Here is a 20,551-nt window from a genome sequence, read left to right on the forward strand (position 1 = left end):
GAAGCAATTGACAGTGGGCTCTGGGGCTGGTAGCTGTGGAGCTTGCTACAGGGGTGCCTCTCTATCCTGGGGAAGACGATTATGATGTTTTGAGATTCATAACTGAAACCCAGGGTCAGCTACCAGATCATCTTCTAGATTCTGGCGAGTACACTGATCTCTATTTCATCAAAGATAACTACAACGAACAGCGCTGGACATTTAAGACCAAAGAACTATTTCAATACGAGACAGATTATCAATCCAAGGAAACTCGATATATAAAACTTAAGTGTCTCGATGACCTCGAAAAACTACTGAAGGTTAGGCGAGGACCTGAAAATGGCCAACAATTACTTGTCAGGCTAATCAAACAGATGTTGGCCTTGGATGCAAATCAGCGCATAAAACCCTCAGAGGTTCTGAAGCATCCCTTTTTCAACACTGGCCTCTCAGGGAGAGCCCCCTGCACTGACATGAATAGCACAGGGGAGAAAACCTTGTGCTCTCTCAGCAGCCTTCAAGCTGGGAAAGTCATGGATCGCAAAAATTCAACTGCAGTTTCCAAAACTCAGTTGGATTTCCTCAAAAAGGACACGTCAACACCTCAGCCAACCCACCTTCCTCTGAAAATGATGTTGAAATATCATCTTCTTCATCTTCCTCTGAAAATGATGTTGAAATATCATCTTCCTCATCTTCCTCTGAAGATGATTCTGAAATATCATCTTCCTCTGAAGATGATCTTGAAATACCTGAAGGGACCATTTTGGGAGATCACCACGTGGTAGAGGCTTTCCTTGGGAAAGGAGGCTTTGGTGTTGTGACCAAATGTCGCAATACAAAAAACAACCAAACTGTGGCTATTAAAGTCAACAAGAGCAACCCTAAAAGTCTGCAACAGGCAAAACTGGAAATTTTCATCCTGGAGCAGCTGCGTCGCTTGGATCCAGACAGGTGCAACATTGTAGAATGGAATGGCTATTTCCTCGATGGGGAGCGTATTTGCTTAAATTTTGAACTCCTCGACCAAAGCCTGTGGGAATACATAGGGGACCGGAAAAACCGGGGTCTCCCAATAAGAGAACTCAGTCCAATTTTGCATCAGCTCGCAAATGCTCTGTTCCACCTGGGTTCTGTGGGAATAGTGCATGCTGACCTCAAATCTGGAAACATAATGGTTGTGAATCGCCATGAGTCTCCCGTCAAAGTCAAACTTATAGACTTTGGCCTCGCACGTCCCGCTTCTGCACTGATTCCTGGTCACTGTGTGGGGACGGTTGGTTATTGTGCACCCGAGGTTATGCTTGGCATTCCATGTGATGAAGCAATTGACATGTGGGCTCTGGGGCTGGTAGCTGTGGAGCTTGCTACAGGGGTGCCTCTCTATCCTGGGGAAGACGATTATGATGTTTTGAGATTCATAACTGAAACCCAGGGTCAGCTACCAGATCATCTTCTAGATTCTGGCGAGTACACTGATCTCTATTTCATCAAAGATAACTACAACGAACAGCGCTGGACATTTAAGACCAAAGAACTATTTCAATACGAGACAGATTATCAACCCAAGGAAACTCGATATTAAAACTTAAGTGTCTCGATGACCTCGAAAAACTACTGAAGGTTAGGCGAGGACCTGAAAATGGCCAACAATTACTTGTCAGGCTAATCAAACAGATGTTGGCCTTGGATGCAAATCAGCGCATAAAACCCTCAGAGGTTCTGAAGCATCCCTTTTTCAACACTGGCCTCTCAGGGAGAGCCCCCTGCACTGACATGAATAGCACAGGGGGAGAAAACCTTGTGCTCTCTCAGCAGCCTTCAAGCTGGGAAAGTCATGGATCGCAAAAATTCAACTGCAGTTTCCAAAACTCAGTTGGATTTCCTCAAAAAGGACACGTCAACACCTCAGCCACCCCATCTTCCTCTGAAAATGATGTTGAAATATCATCTTCCTCATCTTCCTCTGAAAATGATGTTGAAATATCATCTTCCTCATCTTCTCTGAAGATGATTCTGAAATATCATCTTCCTCTGAAGATGATCTTGAAATACCTGAAGGGACCATTTTGGGAGATCACCACGTGGTAGAGGCTTTCCTTGGGAAAGGAGGCTTTGGTGTTGTGACCAAATGTCGCAATACAAAAAACAACCAAACTGTGGCTATTAAAGTCAACAAGAGCAACCCTAAAAGTCTGCAACAGGCAAAACTGGAAATTTTTATCCTGGAGCAGCTGCGTCGCTTGGATCCAGACAGGTGCAACATTGTAGAATGGAATGGCTATTTCCTCGATGGGGAGCGTATTTGCTTAAATTTTGAACTCCTCGACCAAAGCCTGTGGGAATACATAGGGACCGGAAAAACCGGGGTCTCCCAATAAGAGAACTCAGTCCAATTTTGCATCAGCTCGCAAATGCTCTGTTCCACCTGGGTTCTGTGGGAATAGTGCATGCTGACCTCAAATCTGGAAACATAATGGTTGTGAATCGCCATGAGTCTCCCGTCAAAGTCAAACTTATAGACTTTGGCCTTGCACGTCCCGCTTCTGCACTGATTCCTGGTCACTGTGTGGGGACGGTTGGTTATTGTGCACCCGAGGTTATGCTTGGCATTCCATGTGATGAAGCAATTGACATGTGGGCTCTGGGGCTGGTAGCTGTGGAGCTTGCTACAGGGGTGCCTCTCTATCCTGGGGAAGACGATTATGATGTTTTGAGATTCATAACTGAAACCCAGGGTCAGCTACCAGATCATCTTCTAGATTCTGGCGAGTACACTGATCTCTATTTCATCAAAGATAACTACAACGAACAGCGCTGGACATTTAAGACCAAAGAACTATTTCAATACGAGACAGATTATCAATCCAAGGAAACTCGATATATAAAACTTAAGTGTCTCGATGACCTCGAAAAGCTACTGAAGGTTAGGCGAGGACCTGAAAATGGCCAACAATTACTTGTCAGGCTAATCAAACAGATGTTGGCCTTGGATGCAAATCAGCGCATAAAACCCTCGGAGGTTCTGAAGCATCCCTTTTTCAACACTGGCCTCTCAGGGAGAGCCCCCTGCACTGACATGAATAGCACAGGGGGAGAAAACCTTGTGCTCTCTCAGCAGCCTTCAAGCTGGGAAAGTCATGGATCGCAAAAATTCAACTGCAGTTTCCAAAACTCAGTTGGATTTCCTCAAAAAGGACACGTCAACACCTCAGCCACCCCACCTTCCTCTGAAAATGATGTTGAAATATCATCTTCTTCATCTTCCTCTGAAGATGATGTTGAAATATCATCTTCCTCATCTTCCTCTGAAGCATCCCTTTTTCAATACTGGCCTCTCAGGGAGAGCCCCTGCACCGACATGAATAGCACAGGGGTATAAAAACCTTGTGCTTTCTCAGCAATCATCTGATTGTCTGGGTGTCCAAAACTCTAGGGAAGCTAGCAATTCTTGTGAACAAAAGCCCAAAGTAATAACAGCAACAAAAACAACCAATGAATATGGTCTTAAACTTAGGCACAATTGGGCTTAAAATCCATTCACTAATCACTCAATATTCAAATTCAGCAGCAGTCAACTTACCATCACATCAGTCCTTCAATCAGACCTACAACAAATGTCTTCCTTCTTTCACCCCAACCGGTCGCAGCAGATGGCCGCCCCTCCCTGAGCCTGGTTCTGCTGGAGGTTTCTTCCTTTTAAAAGGGAGTTTTTCCTTCCCACTGTCGCCAAAGTGCTTGCTCATAGGGGGTCATATGATTGTTGGGTTCTCTGTATGTATTATTGTACGGTCTACCATACAATAATACATACAGCCTTGAAGTGACTGATGGTGTGATTTGCTGCTATATGAATTCAATAAAATTGAATTGAATTGAATTGAAAGATGAATTTGGAACTAATTGGAAATAAACTGGATATTAATTAATTAATTTGAGCATCAAATAATTGTTGTTTGTACTTCTTTATAAATATAGTGCTACTCTTTTACTGTTTAAATTGCTACTGTTAAAACTGACTCATTTATTCATTCACTCGAGCATAAAAACACACACAGACACACACACATACATATACTGTACAGTACCAGTCAGTGCTTACATACTAGGTCTTTCCCCTACATTTTCATGCTCACTGGTACAAATGCCTGTTACTAGAGCTAAATGCTCTCAATGTACTCTCACAGTTATCGAACTGTACAAATGCATACAAAATAACGCTCACGTAAACAAAACTGTGCACTAGTTTGCCCTTATTGCTGCAGTTTGTTTCAAATCACTTTGAATAAAGCTCAGCTTCTCTCAAGCTCTCTTTCACACACACACACACACACACACACACACACACACACACACACACACACAGTGTAACATTTCAGCATCTTGCCTTGTAAACTTTTAACCTGTCAGTCAAACCTGTTTTGAAGACGAATAGGTGTGCCACTTTCTTCTGTCCAACGATACGTATTAAAAACTTAACGTCTGAATTGCTCCTCCTATTTCTAAGTTCTAACAATATCCCTTCTTAAGATCTTGATTAAGACCAGAGTAAACTAAATGGATGAATGGAAACTAGGAACAATGTTCGGAGAGTAAATTATCTCTTATTTTATGATGAACCTCATCTATTTAAACGATGTGGTGTCTGTTTTGTAAATCATCAGCTTTTTACAGCTGAGAGGAAACAGTCAGCTGGAGGTTTCAGAAAGAGTCATCCCTATAGCTGCAACCCCCAATACCAGTATACCTGGGACTTCTGATCCTCTCCAGATTCACAGGGAGGTACCTGATGCAGCTCATTTTGGTACTGCGATCACAAAAGCATTTAGAAAATGTATTAGAGAATAATAAAGTGTTTTCATATTCTTGACCAAGCAGAAAAACATATTTTAGCATATAAATTAGCAGTCTCTTCTAAACAAGTCCTTCAGCATGCTGATGTTAAAAATATAATAAAAGGCATCTATCAAATTGTTAAAAGTACTAATTACAGTGTATTTTAATTGTTTCTATTACTTTAATTCATGCAGTGTTTTTGTTTACGTTCATCAAAGACAAAATATGTAAAACAATTAATAATGAACGATGTTTAAACACTTTACGAAAGAGAAAAAATATCCAGCTGTAACTATAGCATGCATCAGCTCAGTAGTTGAGATCACAGCTCACTGCGAGGAAAGTCTTTATGCTGGTACACAAATGAGCCTCGAAACTGCAACTAAACTGTCACTGTGAGGCAGAGCTGTGGTGGTAATAAGGACAATGTCAAGCACAATGAAACCTCTGCACAAGCATTTTCCTGACAGGAACACATCCATTATTACTATTGTTATAAGATTATTTCATGTATCACAGATTATCATCACATATTATTGTTACTTCCTACATCCACCTATGAAAGTACTAAAGAAGAAGCTGAACGCTCCAAGATAAGCTCTTTGTCTATAGAGAGGATGTAGCCCTGAATTTATGAGACAGGTAAAGATACCGAAATACAAAAACAGATACAAAAAACTGCAACATATCCTCCTGACTACCAGCAATGCAAATTTGTCCTCTGTAGAGCACCTTTCTAAACCTGAATATCTCCCATGCACTGCATACTACAGAATTGCCTCCTTTTGGTATCTACAGAGGACATTTAGGGCTTTCCAATGATACCAAATGTGAAGGGGTGGAGCTTTGGGAACTTTAGTTTTTTCATTAAGGAACATGGTGGCCATCGCTGCAAGCACATTTTATGGGAAGAAGAAAAGTAAGTGCATAAAACTTCTTATTGAGCAATTTTTAGCTATAAATGTTGTTAACATATTTTAAATAAGTCTCTTAATAACACATTAAAACATAGTATGCTTAATTCTAACTTCATTTTAGTATAGTATTGAAGTGTTTAAAAAATGTCCTCCGTACTAGACATTTGTAGTCATTTCCTCCATTTTGTTCTGTTTTTTTAAATGACCAGAAAAGGAGTCCTTTTTAGAAGCAGAAAGAAATTGATTGCAGTTTGATGAGGGAAACCCAGATCTTGAGTTGTCTGATGGAGAAGATCATAGGGAATAAGCCCTTGAAGAAGAAAGAAGGAGGAGCATCAGGGATGGTACTCAGACCTGAACTTGCTGTCATTAAGTGGTTGGACAGTTGTCAAGGCATCCTCTGCCTATGGCAATCAACCTCAGGACAGACGCACAAGATAGTCTAAGAAAAACAAAAGGTTTGTCCATGTGCCAAGTCCACTGGCAATTGCTGAGTACACTACCAACATAGGTGACGTGGACCTTGTTGCCACAGTATAAACAGTATAGGGATATATATATATATATATATATATATATATATATATATATATATAATATATATTAGACAGTATAGGGATTGTCTATCGTTTGAACACGAGTAACCTAATTTAATAAGTGATCTAAATCTTTGTTTAACCTTTTTATTTATTTAAGAAAGAATGTAAAAAAAAAGTAGTGATGGCTGAAGCTCCAGCATATGTGTCAAAAAATCAACACACTGCTTCAGAAACACTGTGCCGAGGCTTGGTTTCCCTGAACAGAGTCGTGTGATCAATGACATTCGGAGCTTCATTCAGCATGTTGCTTCAATTCCTGACTCGTTGGTTTATAAGGCATTGAATCATTGGTGGGATTTGTGCTGTGTTTTGGTGATTTTGTGCAATAGAGAGCGAATCACTGTGTGACATAATTAGAGACATGGAGCCAGGAAGAAAGGACGCTCTCCATATTATTAAATAAAAACCAGATCATCAGCATTTCTGCTCCCAGGCTTAAAATGTACATAAGAAACATGATATACATATACTTATATTTATAGAGGTTATAGTATATTATATAAACGTACCTGTCCACTGGTTAATTATATAATCAGGTGGCAGCAGGGACCTCACAGCACAAGCATTACTCCCAACCTATTATAAGATTGTGTTGCACATTGTTATATATGAAGTATTTTTTATTTTAATTAATATAAAACATCAAGAAGTCACAAGCAAAAGGAAAAACACCATGGCATATCAGCCCGATATCAGACAGAACTGTCACATGACATCAAACATAATGAAGCAGTTAATCCTACGTTGTAGATTCAGGTTTTTGGCCACCAGATGCCATTAAAGAGGACTGTGTTGAAAAGCTTCGAGTTATGAACAGTTTTCAATACTAACTTCAGAAAGCTTCATTTGGCCATGACTACAAAAAAATCCAGCTAAGTTCTGCAACTTGATTATTCTTTGTAAAGCACATTGTGACAGGTTATAGTCTTAAAAAGTGCTATATAATTCAACTTTACTTACTAGCCAACCAGCAAATTTGTAACCCTCCACTCTCATGTTGGTTGCACAGTTGTTTTTTTATGTTTTATGTTTTATTGATTAGCATTCAAATATCTCAGTGAAGACAGAACAAAGATTTACCACAAAGCAAGAAAGCATGAGACAAGGCTAATCAAAAGGTATTGGCTGAAGCATTTGCTTATTACGCCAACCCTTTTAACAAAAGATCTTTTAGCATGCAGCTCCTGTACACAGGGCTCGAAGCAAATAATAAAATTCAATTCAATTCAATTCAATTTCATTTATATAGCGCCAAATCACAACAAATGTCGCCTCAAGGCGCTTCATAGATACAGAGAAAAGCCCAACAATCATATGACCCCCTATGAGCAGCACTTTGGCGACAGTGGGAAGGAAAAACTCCCTTTTAACAGGAAGAAACCTCCGGCAGAACCAGGCTCAGGGAGGGGCGGGGCCATCTGCTGCGACCGGTTGGGGTGAGAGAAGGCAAACAAAGCAAAAACAAAACAAACAAACAAACAAACAAGAAAAAACACCACCACCTTAGTAAGTAACTACATCAAAGCAAAAGAATCAAGAGGTTTTTTTGTTTTTTGTTTTTGTTTTGTTTTTGCTCTTTTCATTCTTGATATATATTTTTTTCTAATACTCTATTTTTAAACATATTTTTAAACAAGGAAAATGAACTACACCTTTTTAAATCACTGTCATAACTATTCCACAGGTTAACTCCTCTAACAGAAACACATCTCTGCTTTATATTTGTCCTTATCTTGTTTTTTTTAAAGAAATCTGTTCCCCTTAAGTCATATTGACTCGCTCTGACTTTGAACAGCTTCTGAGTACTGGGGCAAAGCAAGTTATTTTGTGCTTTATACATTATCTGTGCCATTTTATATTCAACTAAATCATAAAATTTCAGGGTATTCAGATTAATAAACAAAATGTTAGTTGGTTCTATATAGTTTGATTGGTTTATAATTCTTATAGCTCTTTTTTGCAACTTGAAAATAGGAAGAGTGTTCGTTTTATATGCATTACCCCATATCTCCAGACAGTAAGTCATATATGGAAGCAACAGAGTACAATAGAGTGTGTATAATGATTTTTTGTTCAGGACATGCTTTGTTTTATAGAGAATAGCAATGGTTTTTGACATTTTTGTTTTCACATGGTTTATATGAGACTTCCAACTCAGCTTATCATCAATTATCACTCCAAGAAATTTATTTTCGTACACTCTTTCAATTTCAATTCCATTAACCCTGATTTTAGATACATTTTTCATTTGTCTAGTGCCAAAAATAATCAATTTTGTTTTCTTTATATTTAATGATAACTTATTTACATCAAACCAGTTTTTTAATATATTTAACTCCTTTTCCGCTGTAGTCAGAAGCTGTTCTAGGTTTTTACCTGAGCAATACAGAGTGGTATCATCAGCAAACAATACACATTTTAACAGTTTGGAAATGCTACATATGTCATTTATGTATAATATAAATAATTTAGGGCCCAGCACAGAGCCCTGAGGAACACCACAAGTTACCTTCAACTGCTTAGATTTTACATTATTGAATTCGACATATTGATATCTGTCATCCAGGTAACTTTTCATCCACTTGTATGCTAACCCTCTTATGCCATATCTCTCTAGTTTATTCATTAGTATAGAATGATCAATCGTATCAAACGCCTTTTTTAAGTCTATAAAAACACCAACAGTATATTCCTTATTATCTATAGCATTAGATATCCCTTCTACAAGTTCCATCACTGCCATCGAAGTGGATCTTTTCGCTCTAAAGCCATATTGGTTATCACTTAGAAGATTATGCTTCTCAATATATTTATCAAGTCTATTAACAAATAACTTTTCTAAAATTTTTGAGAACTGTGGGAGCAGTGATATTGGCCTATAATTGGTAAACTGACTTCTCTCTCCGTTTTTATGGATTGGAATAACTTTTGCTATTTTCATTTGTGAGGGAAATACACCAGTTTGAAAGGACAGATTACAAATGTATGCGAAAGGTTGCACTATATATTCTATAATACTTTTAACTAATATCATGTCAATACCAAAACAGTCAGTGGACTTTTTATTTTTAAATGTCTTCACAATGTTAATTATTTCTCTATGTGTTACAGCACCAATAAACATGGAGGACACATTCTGAGTAATATGTTTATTTAGGTCGTTATTATTTCTTGACTCTGGAATTTCTTTTGCTAAATTAAAGCCAACATTTACAAAGAAATCATTAAATTCATTTGCAATGTCTTTAGTTTTATCAAGCACAATATCTTTATCTTTTTTTAAATAATCTGGATAATTCTTATTTTTTGAGCCCTTTTTGATTATACTATTTAATATCCTCCATGTTTCTTGTGTGTTACTTCTACTTTGCTCCAATAATTTGTGGTAATATTCTTTCTTACTTGTTCTTATAATATTTACTAATCTATTTTTATATAACTTGTACTTTATTTCAGCATCTTTTGTCCTCTGTTTTATGAATCTCTTATATAGATTATTTTTCTTTTTACATGCATCTTCTATCCCTTTTGTGATCCATGGCTTATTTGATCTGTGATGCTTTCTAGTGATTTTCATTAAAGGACAATGTTTTTCATAAGTGAAATTACAGTTGATAAGAATGCATCATATGCACTATTTGAATCTTCATTTGCAAAAACCTCATTCCAATTGTGTTCCTTTAAGTCCACCTGGACGGGCAGCAATGGCTCCTGTTGTTCTAAGTCGTATCATATCAAATATTTGATTATTTTGTTTAGTTTTAATCCAAAATAATTTTGAAAAATTGCAAAACAGGAAGATGATCGCTTATATCAGTTATAAGAAGTCCACCTACTATTTCATGGTCAATTTTAATTTGTGAATATATTATCTATTCAATGTAGCTGTATCAATTGGTATTCTACTTGTTTTATAATTACAGGGAAAAGGGAGTACTATACATTGTATTTATGAAATCTGTTGTTTTTCTGATGTCCATTTTGGGTTTAGCAAATCTATATTAAAATCACCACAAATTATTTGCACTTTTTTATCATTTACGGTTGCTAAACATAGCAGCAAGTTTTACATTGAATGTCTCAAGGCATGAACCTGGTGTCCTATAGATGCAACTTATAATTATATTGTTAGCTTTTTCAACATGGATTTCAATAGTGACACATTCCAATACGTTATCTATGGTGCTTGACATACATTCAATCAGACTACATTTCAAAACTTTATCTACATATAAGGCACAACACCGCCTCCTTTTTTATTCACCCTGTCCATTGTAAATTACTTCGTATCCCTTCCAGTCCCATTTCCCTAATTTTCTCATTATCGAGCCATGTTTCTGATATTGCAATTATATTAAACTTTTTTAACTTACTTAACCATTCTGTAATTTTAGAAAAATTTTTATACAGGCTTCTACTATTGAAATGTATGACCGACAATGCATTTGCCATTTTAATATTCATATTGAATTGGTCATCTGTATAGTACTCACAAGTATTATTGGTGTTATTGTAGAAGTGGGTATCTGGGTCAATGTTACTTTCAGGGTCATGCATGTTGTGCTCTGCATAGTTAAACGTTTTGAAGTTCGTTTTCTCAGCGTGTGTGGCAAAATAACCACCTTGACAGTCCTTTTCATAATCAAATTCTTCCTCTTCAATATCTCTGAATGGAAACCTATAATCTGTGTCCAAACTTGTCATTTATGTGTTTTTGTTTTTGTTGTTGTTTTTTGAGCCGCAAGGCCAGAAACACTTTCCATACCCATTGTTCATTATCCAATCGTCACTTTTCCAATAGATTCCAGAGCAGATTCCTGATTATTTATATTGCTCTAAGTCTTTGAGTTCTCTTATCATCACAACTTTCGCTTCTTCAGGATTGCCATTTAGTCTTATCATTACTTTGCAGTTCCTCGTCCATGTCGCTTGTATCTTATTTTGTTTTCTCAGGCTGCGTGCCTGTCTTGCAATTTCAGCAGTCTTTTTCGTTAAATGTTCATTTAAATACACACCAGTCCCTTTAAGCTTCTTACCCTGTTTCAGTAACTCAATCTTTGTTTTGCGACTCACAAACCGAAGAATAATTGATGGCTTTGTTTTACTGTCTTTCCTGGGGAGGCGTGTGGCATGCTGCAATATGATGGCTCTGAATACTTACATTCTTCGTTTGAAGGAATTTTATCACTTGCTGTTCAAGCGTTTGCAGCTCCTCTACCGGGGCATCTTCACCATCTTTACCTCCCCCAGCTGTTACTCCGGCGTAGGTTCGGTGTTGCGTCTCCAGTCCACTTATGACTAAATCATCCATTCTTGTGTATTGTTCAAGGTCCTCGATTCGCCATTCCAAGTCGTCTATTTTCTTGTCCTTGTCCTTTATGAGGTTTTTTAGTTGTTTTATTTCATCCATTAGGTCATGTAGCATACCTGTTGTTTAGCCACTTTGCTCAGTTCATCAGACATGAAATTAAGCGATTTCCTAATCTCCTCCAACTCCTCTTCAACTCCTGGGTTTGCTCTTTTAGGCGGCATTTTGAAAATGATGAGATTTGTATTTCCTTGTGATGGCCCGTTGAAGTCACTGTTGATTAACTTGTTGGTTGAGCCTTGGCCTAGTGGCTGCTGGAGGATCCTGGGCCTAGTGGCTGCTGGAAGAGCCTGGGCCTAGTGGCTGCTGGAAGAGCCTTGGCCTGGTGGCTGCTGGAGGATCCTGGGCATGGTGGAGCAGGAGGGTCCTGGGCCTGGTGGCTGCTGGAGGGTCCTGGGCCTGGTGGCTGCTGGAGGGTCCTGGGCCTGGTGGAGCAGGAGGGTCCTGGGCCTGGTGGCTGCTGGAGGGTCCTGGGCCTGGTGGAGCAGGAGGGTCCTGGGCCTGGTGGCTGCTGGAGGGTCCTGGGCCTGGTGGTGCTGGAGGATCCTGGGCCTGGTGGAGCAGGAGGGTCCTGGGCCTGGTGGCTGCTGGAGGGTCCTGGGCCTGTGGCTGCTGGGAGGATCCTGGGCCTGGTGGAGCAGGAGGGTCCTGGGCCTGGTGGCTGCTGGAGGGTCCTGGGCCTGGTGGAGCAGGAGGGTCCTGGGCCTGGTGGCTGCTGGAGGGTCCTGGGCCTGGTGGAGCAGGAGGGTCCTGGGCCTGGTGGCTGCTGGAGGATCCTGGGCCTGGTGGAGCAGGAGGGTCCTGGGCCTGGTGGCTGCTGGAGGGTCCTGGGCCTGGTGGCTGCTGGAGGGACCTTGTGATGTGATATATAGTAGAAATTAATTTGTCAAATCAGTAATATAAGACGATGGACATGACAAGAAATAATGGGTGAAACAGACAATATAAACGCAAGAGGGAGGACCACACCTGGGGAACAGCTGAATAGTATCCACCTGATACTGACGAAGGACTGTCAAAATAAAGTAATTAACCACGGGACACAGGAACACAAAATTGTCACAGAGAATACAGAAGGACAGGGGGAAGAACCTGTGAATAAGCAGTAATTATGAAAAATAGAAACCCTCCCCAGGTGCTAATTAAACCTTCTGTTTTTAAGGGGCAGTCAATCAGAAGATAGTTAGCTTAAAAGTGGACTGAAGCAAGAGGAGCTGAAATGGTTTGTTCGATACAGAAGATGTAGTAATGGGCTGCAGATCAAAATAAATAAGGAAATTCTTTTAATGTGATTTTTTTTTATGTTAATCATGCAAAGCTATTTTTATTTTGGAGGTTAGAGTCAGGAATAAAAATGTGGAGTTGGAAATAATCACAAGATTTTTGATTCGGTTTAATCAAAGTACTACAATAAATTTGAATTAAATGACATTAAAATCTTGACATTCGGCTGCTTCACTGCATCTTTTGTGAGTGCAAGGATAAAAAAATGCAATAGTAGACAGCAGGTCAGACAATATGCAAATGAGGGGAAATCGACATCAAATTAAATATGAGTTATGGCTGATTTGAATAAAAGCAATGATGATGCAGAGACACATTTTTAAAAATGTTGCTATACATTTGAACCTGCAGCTTTTTTAAATGAACACCTGGTATCCAATGGGAGTTTAGTTTGAACTAACTGAACAAAAACTAAGAATAATCAGAATTAAACAGAAAGAAAATGAGAAGCACTCCTTGATTTTATTCTGTTAGCCCACTAGCTGAGCTCTGATCTGATCATGAGTCGTATTCCTGTGTTATTTCACTGAGACCAACACTGGTTTACACACCTGTTCTGTATGACTTTATCTTGGGTTTGCATTGATATCCAGCACTCTGAGCTGATGGCTGATCTCCTCAAAGAGGTCGATCACATCTTCTCTGGGAGGATTTCTTCCACAGCAGTCAGTCCACTGTTTGCTTCAACCACTGAATTATCTCTCTAACACATCACCAAACCAAAGTCTTCCAGCTAAGAGTTCATTACAGTTTAAAAGTGACCCTAGAACAGGGGTCAGCAACCCTTTAAGACCAAAGAGCCATTTGGACCCAGTTTCCACGCAAAAGAAAACACTGGGAGCTGCAAATACTTTATGACATCTACAATGAAGATAACACTGTATATATTGTTTTTTTACCTTATGCTTTGTGTGAACAAATAAGGTGTGTTGCTTATGAAATCCATGAAGTGCTACAAAGAAAATTACATTTTATTTATGTAATTAAAACATTTTGAACTCTTAAAGAAATATAACAAAAGGAAAGCTGAACTAAAATGATCCAGCAAACAAAACTGTTGTGAGCCGCCACCCTTATATCGCCTTTGGACTTTTGGAGCCTTGACCTGACTTTTAAAAAAATAATTGGAAAAAAAGCTCTATGCTGCTAAAAGATGAAAAATTCTGCCTAAATATGTATTTTACCAGGTTAATGTGTGTGGCGGGGCGTGGTCTGCAGCACCGCTGCAGGGGAGGCGGACGCACCTGAGCGGCACCTGAGCGCCTTAACGTCTGTGCTCTCTCTGCTGTTGTGTTGGTGTGTGTCGGGCTGTGAGCTGAAAAGCTACAGCCGTCTGTATGCGTACAGCAACCGTGTGTGAAAAGTGGTCAATAAAGAGATGCTGAAAAGCGTGTTCATGCAAACATCGTCGGGTCTGCCGTGATATGTTTACAATGGGACTTCTGCTCCTGAACCTCTGCGCACAGCGTCTGCAAATCGGGGCTTTCATCTTTACGCAGGACTGTAAGCTGTCATCTGTGAGGCGTGAGCGTGTTTGTTTTTAACTTAGTTCACGGTGGAGCTGCTGACATAATGTGGATCCAAAGATCCATAATTGACCTACCTGGGGTTGAAAGTCTCGATAAATGCACGGCGTTTCGGCGGGTACACCGGCTTCTACGAGTGTGATGCTTATTTTGAGCGATGAAAAAATAATAAAATATAATTTTAATACTTCAATTTCACAATAATTTTCCAATTTAGAACTACAAGTTAAAAAAAAAACTAACATAAATGAAATACACTTCAGCTAAATACTTCTAATTTATTTTCCCAAACCACGCGGAGCCGCACTGTAAGGACTAAAGAGCCGCAGGTTGCCGACCCCTGACCTAGAATTTCATTTCTGCTCTCTTCTTTTTTTCTTCTTCTTCTTCACATCTGTTGCTGCCCTACTCAGATCGATATAATGAAAATCAGGCAGAAATAATAATCAGAAATCCAAATGTAGAATTTATGGTTCCCTGTTGATCCAATTTCAAATTCAAATTCAAATTTTTATTTGTCACATACACAGTCATACACAGTACGATATGCAGTGAAATACTTAGACAACTGCTCTTGACCTAAAGAAAAAAAAGAAAAGGCCATGAATAAGATAGGAAATAAATATGAAAATAAAAAAGGGTAAATTTAACCAGGAAGGAATAAAATAAAATAAAATATAAAAATTAAGTTAAGAATGAGATAACTGTACAACACAAATTAGAATGAAGGGTAAATTTAACTGGGAAAGAATAAGATAAAATATATAAATTAAAGTTGAAAATAAAATAACTGTACAACAAAATACACAGTATAGAAATATATAAGAATGTATGAAGAAATATAAATATATATATATATATACACAATAACAGCAGCTGTACAAGTATTAACTGGAAATGAGGAATATAATGTCCAGTGTTGTGCAATCCACATGTGTAAGTGTCTTGTGCAGTGCAAATATGCTTAAAGTGGTTTAAGTGATGAAGTGTAAACAAAGTCCAGAATGTCCAGTGTGTGTGTAAGAACTATATGTGTGGGTCAGTACTGTGTGGTGGTGTGATTGAGAGACCGTATCGCCTGCGGGAAGAAGCTCCTCCTCAGTCTCTCTGTGTTGGTCTTCAGGGAGCGGAATCGCTTTCCTGACCTCAACAGAGAGAACAGTCTGTTGTTGGGATGTCTGAGGTCCTTCACGATCTTCCTGGCCTTGGTCCAGCACCGCCTGCTGTAGATTGAGTGCAGGTCAGGGAGCTCTGAGCGGATGGTGCGCTCAGCTGAACGCACAACCCTCTGTAGAGCTCGTCTGTCCTGCATGGTGCTGTTCCCGAACCAGGTTAAGATGTTTCCCGTCAGGATGCTCTCTATGGTGCAGGAGTAAAAGTTCCTGAGCACCTTGGGGGGCAGTCGGAAGTCTCTCAAGCGTCTGAGGTGGTAGAGACGCTGACGGGCCTTTTTCACCACGGTGTTGATGTGACAGGACCATGACAGGTCCTGCGTGATGTGAACTCCGAGGTATTTGAAGCTGAAAAACAAAGTTCCCATACCGGAAGTCGAACCCGGCCGCCTGGGTGAAAACCAGGAATCCTAAACCGCTAGACCATATGGGAATATTTTCATATATATCATATTCTATTTATTATATTATATTTTCGTATCTACATCTGTGATGGATAAGTTTAAGTTTAAGTTCTGTACTTATGAAGCAAACTGCACACACAGAGTTAGCAAACAATGAGTTTACTTGCATTTATGACATAAATACTTATCATGAGCCAATATGGCAATCATGACTGCTTTTATATTGCAGGGATATAGACAAAATTAGTCAAAAGAAATTTTAATCAAATCTCGTAACACATTACCCAGGCTGTGAAGAAACAGGACAAGAATCTAAACCAGGACAAAGCCATACTGAAGTACCTTCCTTAAAAATCACAAAGAAAACATATTTAAATAAAAATGCTATACTTTTTTTGTTATAAAAAACTTTATTCCTGTGTATTAAAACTTATTTATTGGCTGATAAAAAGGAATCACATCATGGTTGTTACAAGAAACAAGTGATGAAAAACTCATTTTCATGTTTGTTTTCTTCTATACTGAAGAAGAAATACAAGTTTCTGTGGTAAATATTAAAAGAGCATCTTTGTTCAATAAATATTTGTGTCACCTTTAAAGACCAATAAAAAAATATCAAACTTAGAGAAACATAAAGTCAGGGCTGGAATAAACAACATAGAGTGCTCTTCACTGCTGTGGACAGAAAATGTACCATGACTTGGAGCATGAGGTCATTTTCTACCTCGGGTGCTGCAGTGATTTGGTTTGTCACTCGGGTGGATCCTTAGATGAAAATTCAGTCCTGATTTCCAACTGAATCTTTCCCCACAGGAGCTACAAATATATGGTTTCTCCCCTGTGTGGATCCTTCTGTGACTTTTCATAGTCGACAAGTCTCTAAACTCTTTCCTACAGACGTTGCAAGAATACGGTTTCTCACCGGTGTGGATTCTCAAATGAGTTTCTAGTCCTGATTTCTTACCAAATCTTTTCCCACAGGTGCTACAGAAATACGGTTTCTCACCTGTGTGGATTCTCACGTGACTTTCAAATCTGGATTTCTTATTAAATCTTTTCCCACAGGTGATGCAAAAATATGGCTTCTCGCCTGTGTGGATCCTTCTGTGACTTTTCATAGTCGACAAGTCTCTAAACTCTTTCCTACAGACGTTGCAAGAATACGGTTTCTCACCGGTGTGGATTCTCAAATGAGTTTCTAGTCCTGATTTCTTACCAAATCTTTTCCCACAGGTGCTACAGAAATACGGTTTCTCACCTGTGTGGATTCTCACGTGACTTTCAAATCCGGATTTCTTATTAAATCTTTTCCCACAGGTGATGCAAAAATATGGCTTCTCGCCTGTGTGGATCCTTACGTGAGTCTCCAATCCTGATTTCCAAATGAATCTTTTCCCACAGGTGCTACAAGAATGTGGTTTCTCACTTGTGTGAACTCTCATGTGTCTCGTCAGGTTGGATTTACACTGAAAAGTTTTTCCACAAGTGTCACAGCTTACAGATTTTTTACTTGTATCAGTTTCACTCCGAGACTTATCTGTTCTGTTTTTGTGACGTCCTCCTTTTCTTCAGCTCCGCATTTCTAGTTGATCCCGAGTCCACATGCTGGTTTTCTTCCTGTTCCTCAAGCTCTGGTTCAGGAAAGTGAAGAGCAAGGAGCTGGTCATCGTTTGGTTCTGATTCACTGAGGTCACTTTCCTCAAAACTAGAAGTCACCATAAAACTATTGATCTCCTGCTTCAGTACAATCTCCTCCAGCAGTTCCTCCTGTTCCTCTTTAATCTGTGGAGGATCTGGGTCCTCCTGGTCCAGACTTGAGTTCCTCTCCTGCTGATTGGCGACAAACTCCTCCTCCTTACAGGTAGTTTGCTGGTGGAGGTCTAAACGAACAATAAAAAAAGCTAATTATAGAAAAACACTTCTGAGAAGATAAAACAAAGTTTTAGTTAAAGTCTGTAATGAGGGCATGTTGCTCACATTTGCAGGTGAAATTAAAAGTGTGTAAAAATGAAGATATTTGTGCACTCTGATGCAAATGAGAACTTGAGTTCTGACATTTTTCAGCAACATTAAGAGTAAAAGAAACCTTAATATTAATGTTAACACTTCAGAAAAGCGATTACAGTTTTACCGGTGCTCTGTAAATCTTTCTCAGGTTTCCAGATGTTATGCAGCTGTCTGAGCCGCTCTTCCCCGGTCCAGACGACGATGCCTTCATCCTCGTGTTTCACTACAAGCTGTTCTCCCTCTTGACTGATGCAGAGTTCCTCCTGTTCCTCTTTGATCTGTGGAGGCTCTGTGTCCTCCTGGTCCAGATTGAAGTTCCTCTCCTGGTTCCAGACCTGCTGGCCAGCCAGATCTTCCTCCTCCTTACACTTCATGTTGATGTGGGACTTGAGGAACAAAGTAAAAAGAAAAAGGTTAGACAGGTAAAGGTGCAGCCTCAATCAGCAGGGCTGTGAGAGAGGTTTGTACAAATGTTTCAGAAGCACCATGTGACTCCCTCTCTTTTTTTGGAAAGTCTTATTAATTCACTTTATAACTTTTACTTTGAAGATAAATTTCTACTATCACAAAGATATTATGACCTCTTTAAAAACAAACAACGGCAACTACATGACTTAAATTCCATGTTTAGATGAAGGTAAAGGTCAATGCCTTTTGACAGGGGAAAAACCTCCACACAGAAGAATCTTACTTGGCTGAATCATAAATTATTCACCATGATTAAAACTGCAGATGAGCAATAATCTGCATTTTATTTTAGCCAAAGAGGAATGTTTCTGTTTGTCTGTGATTGACTTTTTCTGCTGGGTCCAAATTTTATTTTATCCTGTGTAAGTTTGTTTCTCTTCCTGTTAACTAGCAAAGTCAAAATCACCTTGATTAATTTAACTTTAATTAAATTATAAATGTAATAATTTTATTGAACAATTAATTTCATTTCAATAAAAAACAATTACTTAAAAGAAAGAGATTAAGTTGGAGAGAGACATATGGCCATCTTTTAGTGAGTTAGACCCTGATTAAGGGGTATTTTTGAAAGTAAAGCCCATCTCTCAAAGTCCCTGCCGGCCTGCCTCCACCTCGGGAAGTCTGTGGGTGCAGACGGAGGTGAGGAGCACCACAGGCGGCAGAGAACTGTCTGTAGCCCCGGAGTGAGGCATCGTGAACCGAAGCAGACAGCGAACTGTGGCACAGTGCAGAAAACCGAAGCTTTCCCTCCCTGTTTGATTTTGATGTGTCTCATGAATGTCTATTGTTAAAAGTTGACCTTTAAAAAAAGGGACGCACTTGTTTGATTAGCTGCTCTCTGATTTTAGCCTGTTAGCTTACAGACTGAGCTCAGATCATTCCTGTGTTAGTTCATTGAGAACATCACAGTTTTACATACCTGCTGCGTGACTTAATCTCGGGTCTCCGGCTGATATACAGCCGTCTGAGCCAATGGCTGATCTCATCATCCTGGACGACTGTTTTTAATGTTTTTAACCACGGAGATTTCTTCTGCATCATCAGTCTCTCATTGTTAAACTCTCCCAGAAACTGAAGACAGTTGTGCGATACGAGTTGTGCCATTTCCGCGCTTCTTGTTCTTCTATTGAATAGACGGCAGACTACACATGTCCAAGGGTAATACTGTCCTCCTCGGGCCATTGGCATCAAGTCAAAGCCTTAAAGTCCGGTACTTTGCACATGGTAATTTTTTAGCAGCAGAATCACAAGACAAAGCGTGCCAATGTTTATACTTTGACTGTGACTGCGAAATTACGGAGCCCCGCAGGGGATATGGGAGAAAAAAGATTAAGACGGACTTTTGCGAGATCTCGCAAAACAAACTCAGGATCTCGCAAAAGTTTTAGCCGCATTCTTCGGAGGCCGCCAGCTCGAAGCCGACCGGGAGGTTGAGGCACGATGTGCCGGGAAAGCGGTGTTCCTCCCGGCTGTAGTAGGTCTCGACCTCCCGTTAGCTTCGAGATGGTGGGTGTCAGATCTCCGAAAACGTCGGAGCACTTTTGATGTCTTGTAAACCGAGCAGGCGTTTACACAACTACATTCACGCCTCAAAATATCTTAAAAGTGTATTTTGTGACCCAGAAAGAGTAATATTACAACTAAGTAGCTGCCGCCATTGTTGGAATTCAACTTTTGCGAGAATTCAACTTTTCCCGAGTTAGTTTTGCGAGATCTCGCAAAAGTCCGTCTTAATTTTTTTTTCTCCCATGTCCCCTGCGGGGCTCCGTACGAAATAGATGAAAAGTAGATGTTAAAAAACAACTTATAGTTTTGTCATTGGGCTGGTCGAATGCTATGAGTTTCTGTCCCTTTGTCTGACCTTAGAGACTTATTTTAAAAGGAAACATTACAATCCTTTAAAGCAAGTATTTTCACCTCTGTTCCCCCCTCTGTACTTAGCTTTTTTGTTGTCATGTCAGTAATTGTCCAGTTGATGGCTCCCTTGG

At 39.5% G+C, this 20,551-nt stretch overlaps 1 protein-coding gene and 1 pseudogene across 2 annotated transcripts; one reads left to right on the forward strand and one right to left on the reverse strand.

The window, feature by feature from the left end:
* The window catches only part of LOC146497195 (uncharacterized), a 6,645-nt pseudogene extending 1,197 nt beyond the window's left edge, over positions 1-5,448 (forward strand).
* Positions 5,449-16,162: 10,714 nt separating this feature from the next.
* LOC146497196 (uncharacterized) lies at positions 16,163-20,489 on the reverse strand. Of its 2 annotated transcripts, none has more exons than XM_085140839.1 (3): positions 19,483-20,489; positions 18,220-18,481; positions 16,163-17,968 (listed from the first exon to the last, which is right to left on the reverse strand). In XM_085140839.1, the coding sequence occupies exon 3, from the start codon at positions 17,528-17,530 to the stop codon at positions 16,802-16,804; it is 729 nt and encodes a 242-aa protein (XP_084996965.1). In that variant the 5' UTR covers positions 17,531-17,968; positions 18,220-18,481; positions 19,483-20,489; the 3' UTR covers positions 16,163-16,801. The 2 variants fall into 2 exon arrangements, with proteins under 2 accessions (XP_084996965.1, XP_084996966.1); XM_085140840.1 differs by having other exon boundaries at positions 17,503-17,968; positions 19,483-20,321.
* Between the last annotated feature and the right edge of the window lie 62 nt (positions 20,490-20,551).

The sequence above is a fragment of the Neolamprologus multifasciatus genome, chromosome 18 (genome assembly GCF_963576455.1).
Source record: "Neolamprologus multifasciatus chromosome 18, fNeoMul1.2, whole genome shotgun sequence".
NCBI classification, from domain to species: domain Eukaryota; kingdom Metazoa; phylum Chordata; class Actinopteri; order Cichliformes; family Cichlidae; genus Neolamprologus; species Neolamprologus multifasciatus.

Excerpts from the sequence above, each read along its gene's own strand:
- LOC146497196 (XM_085140839.1), bottom strand. The coding sequence starts at position 17,530 with ATGAGAGTTCACACAAGTGAGAAACCACATTCTTGTAGCACCTGTGGG.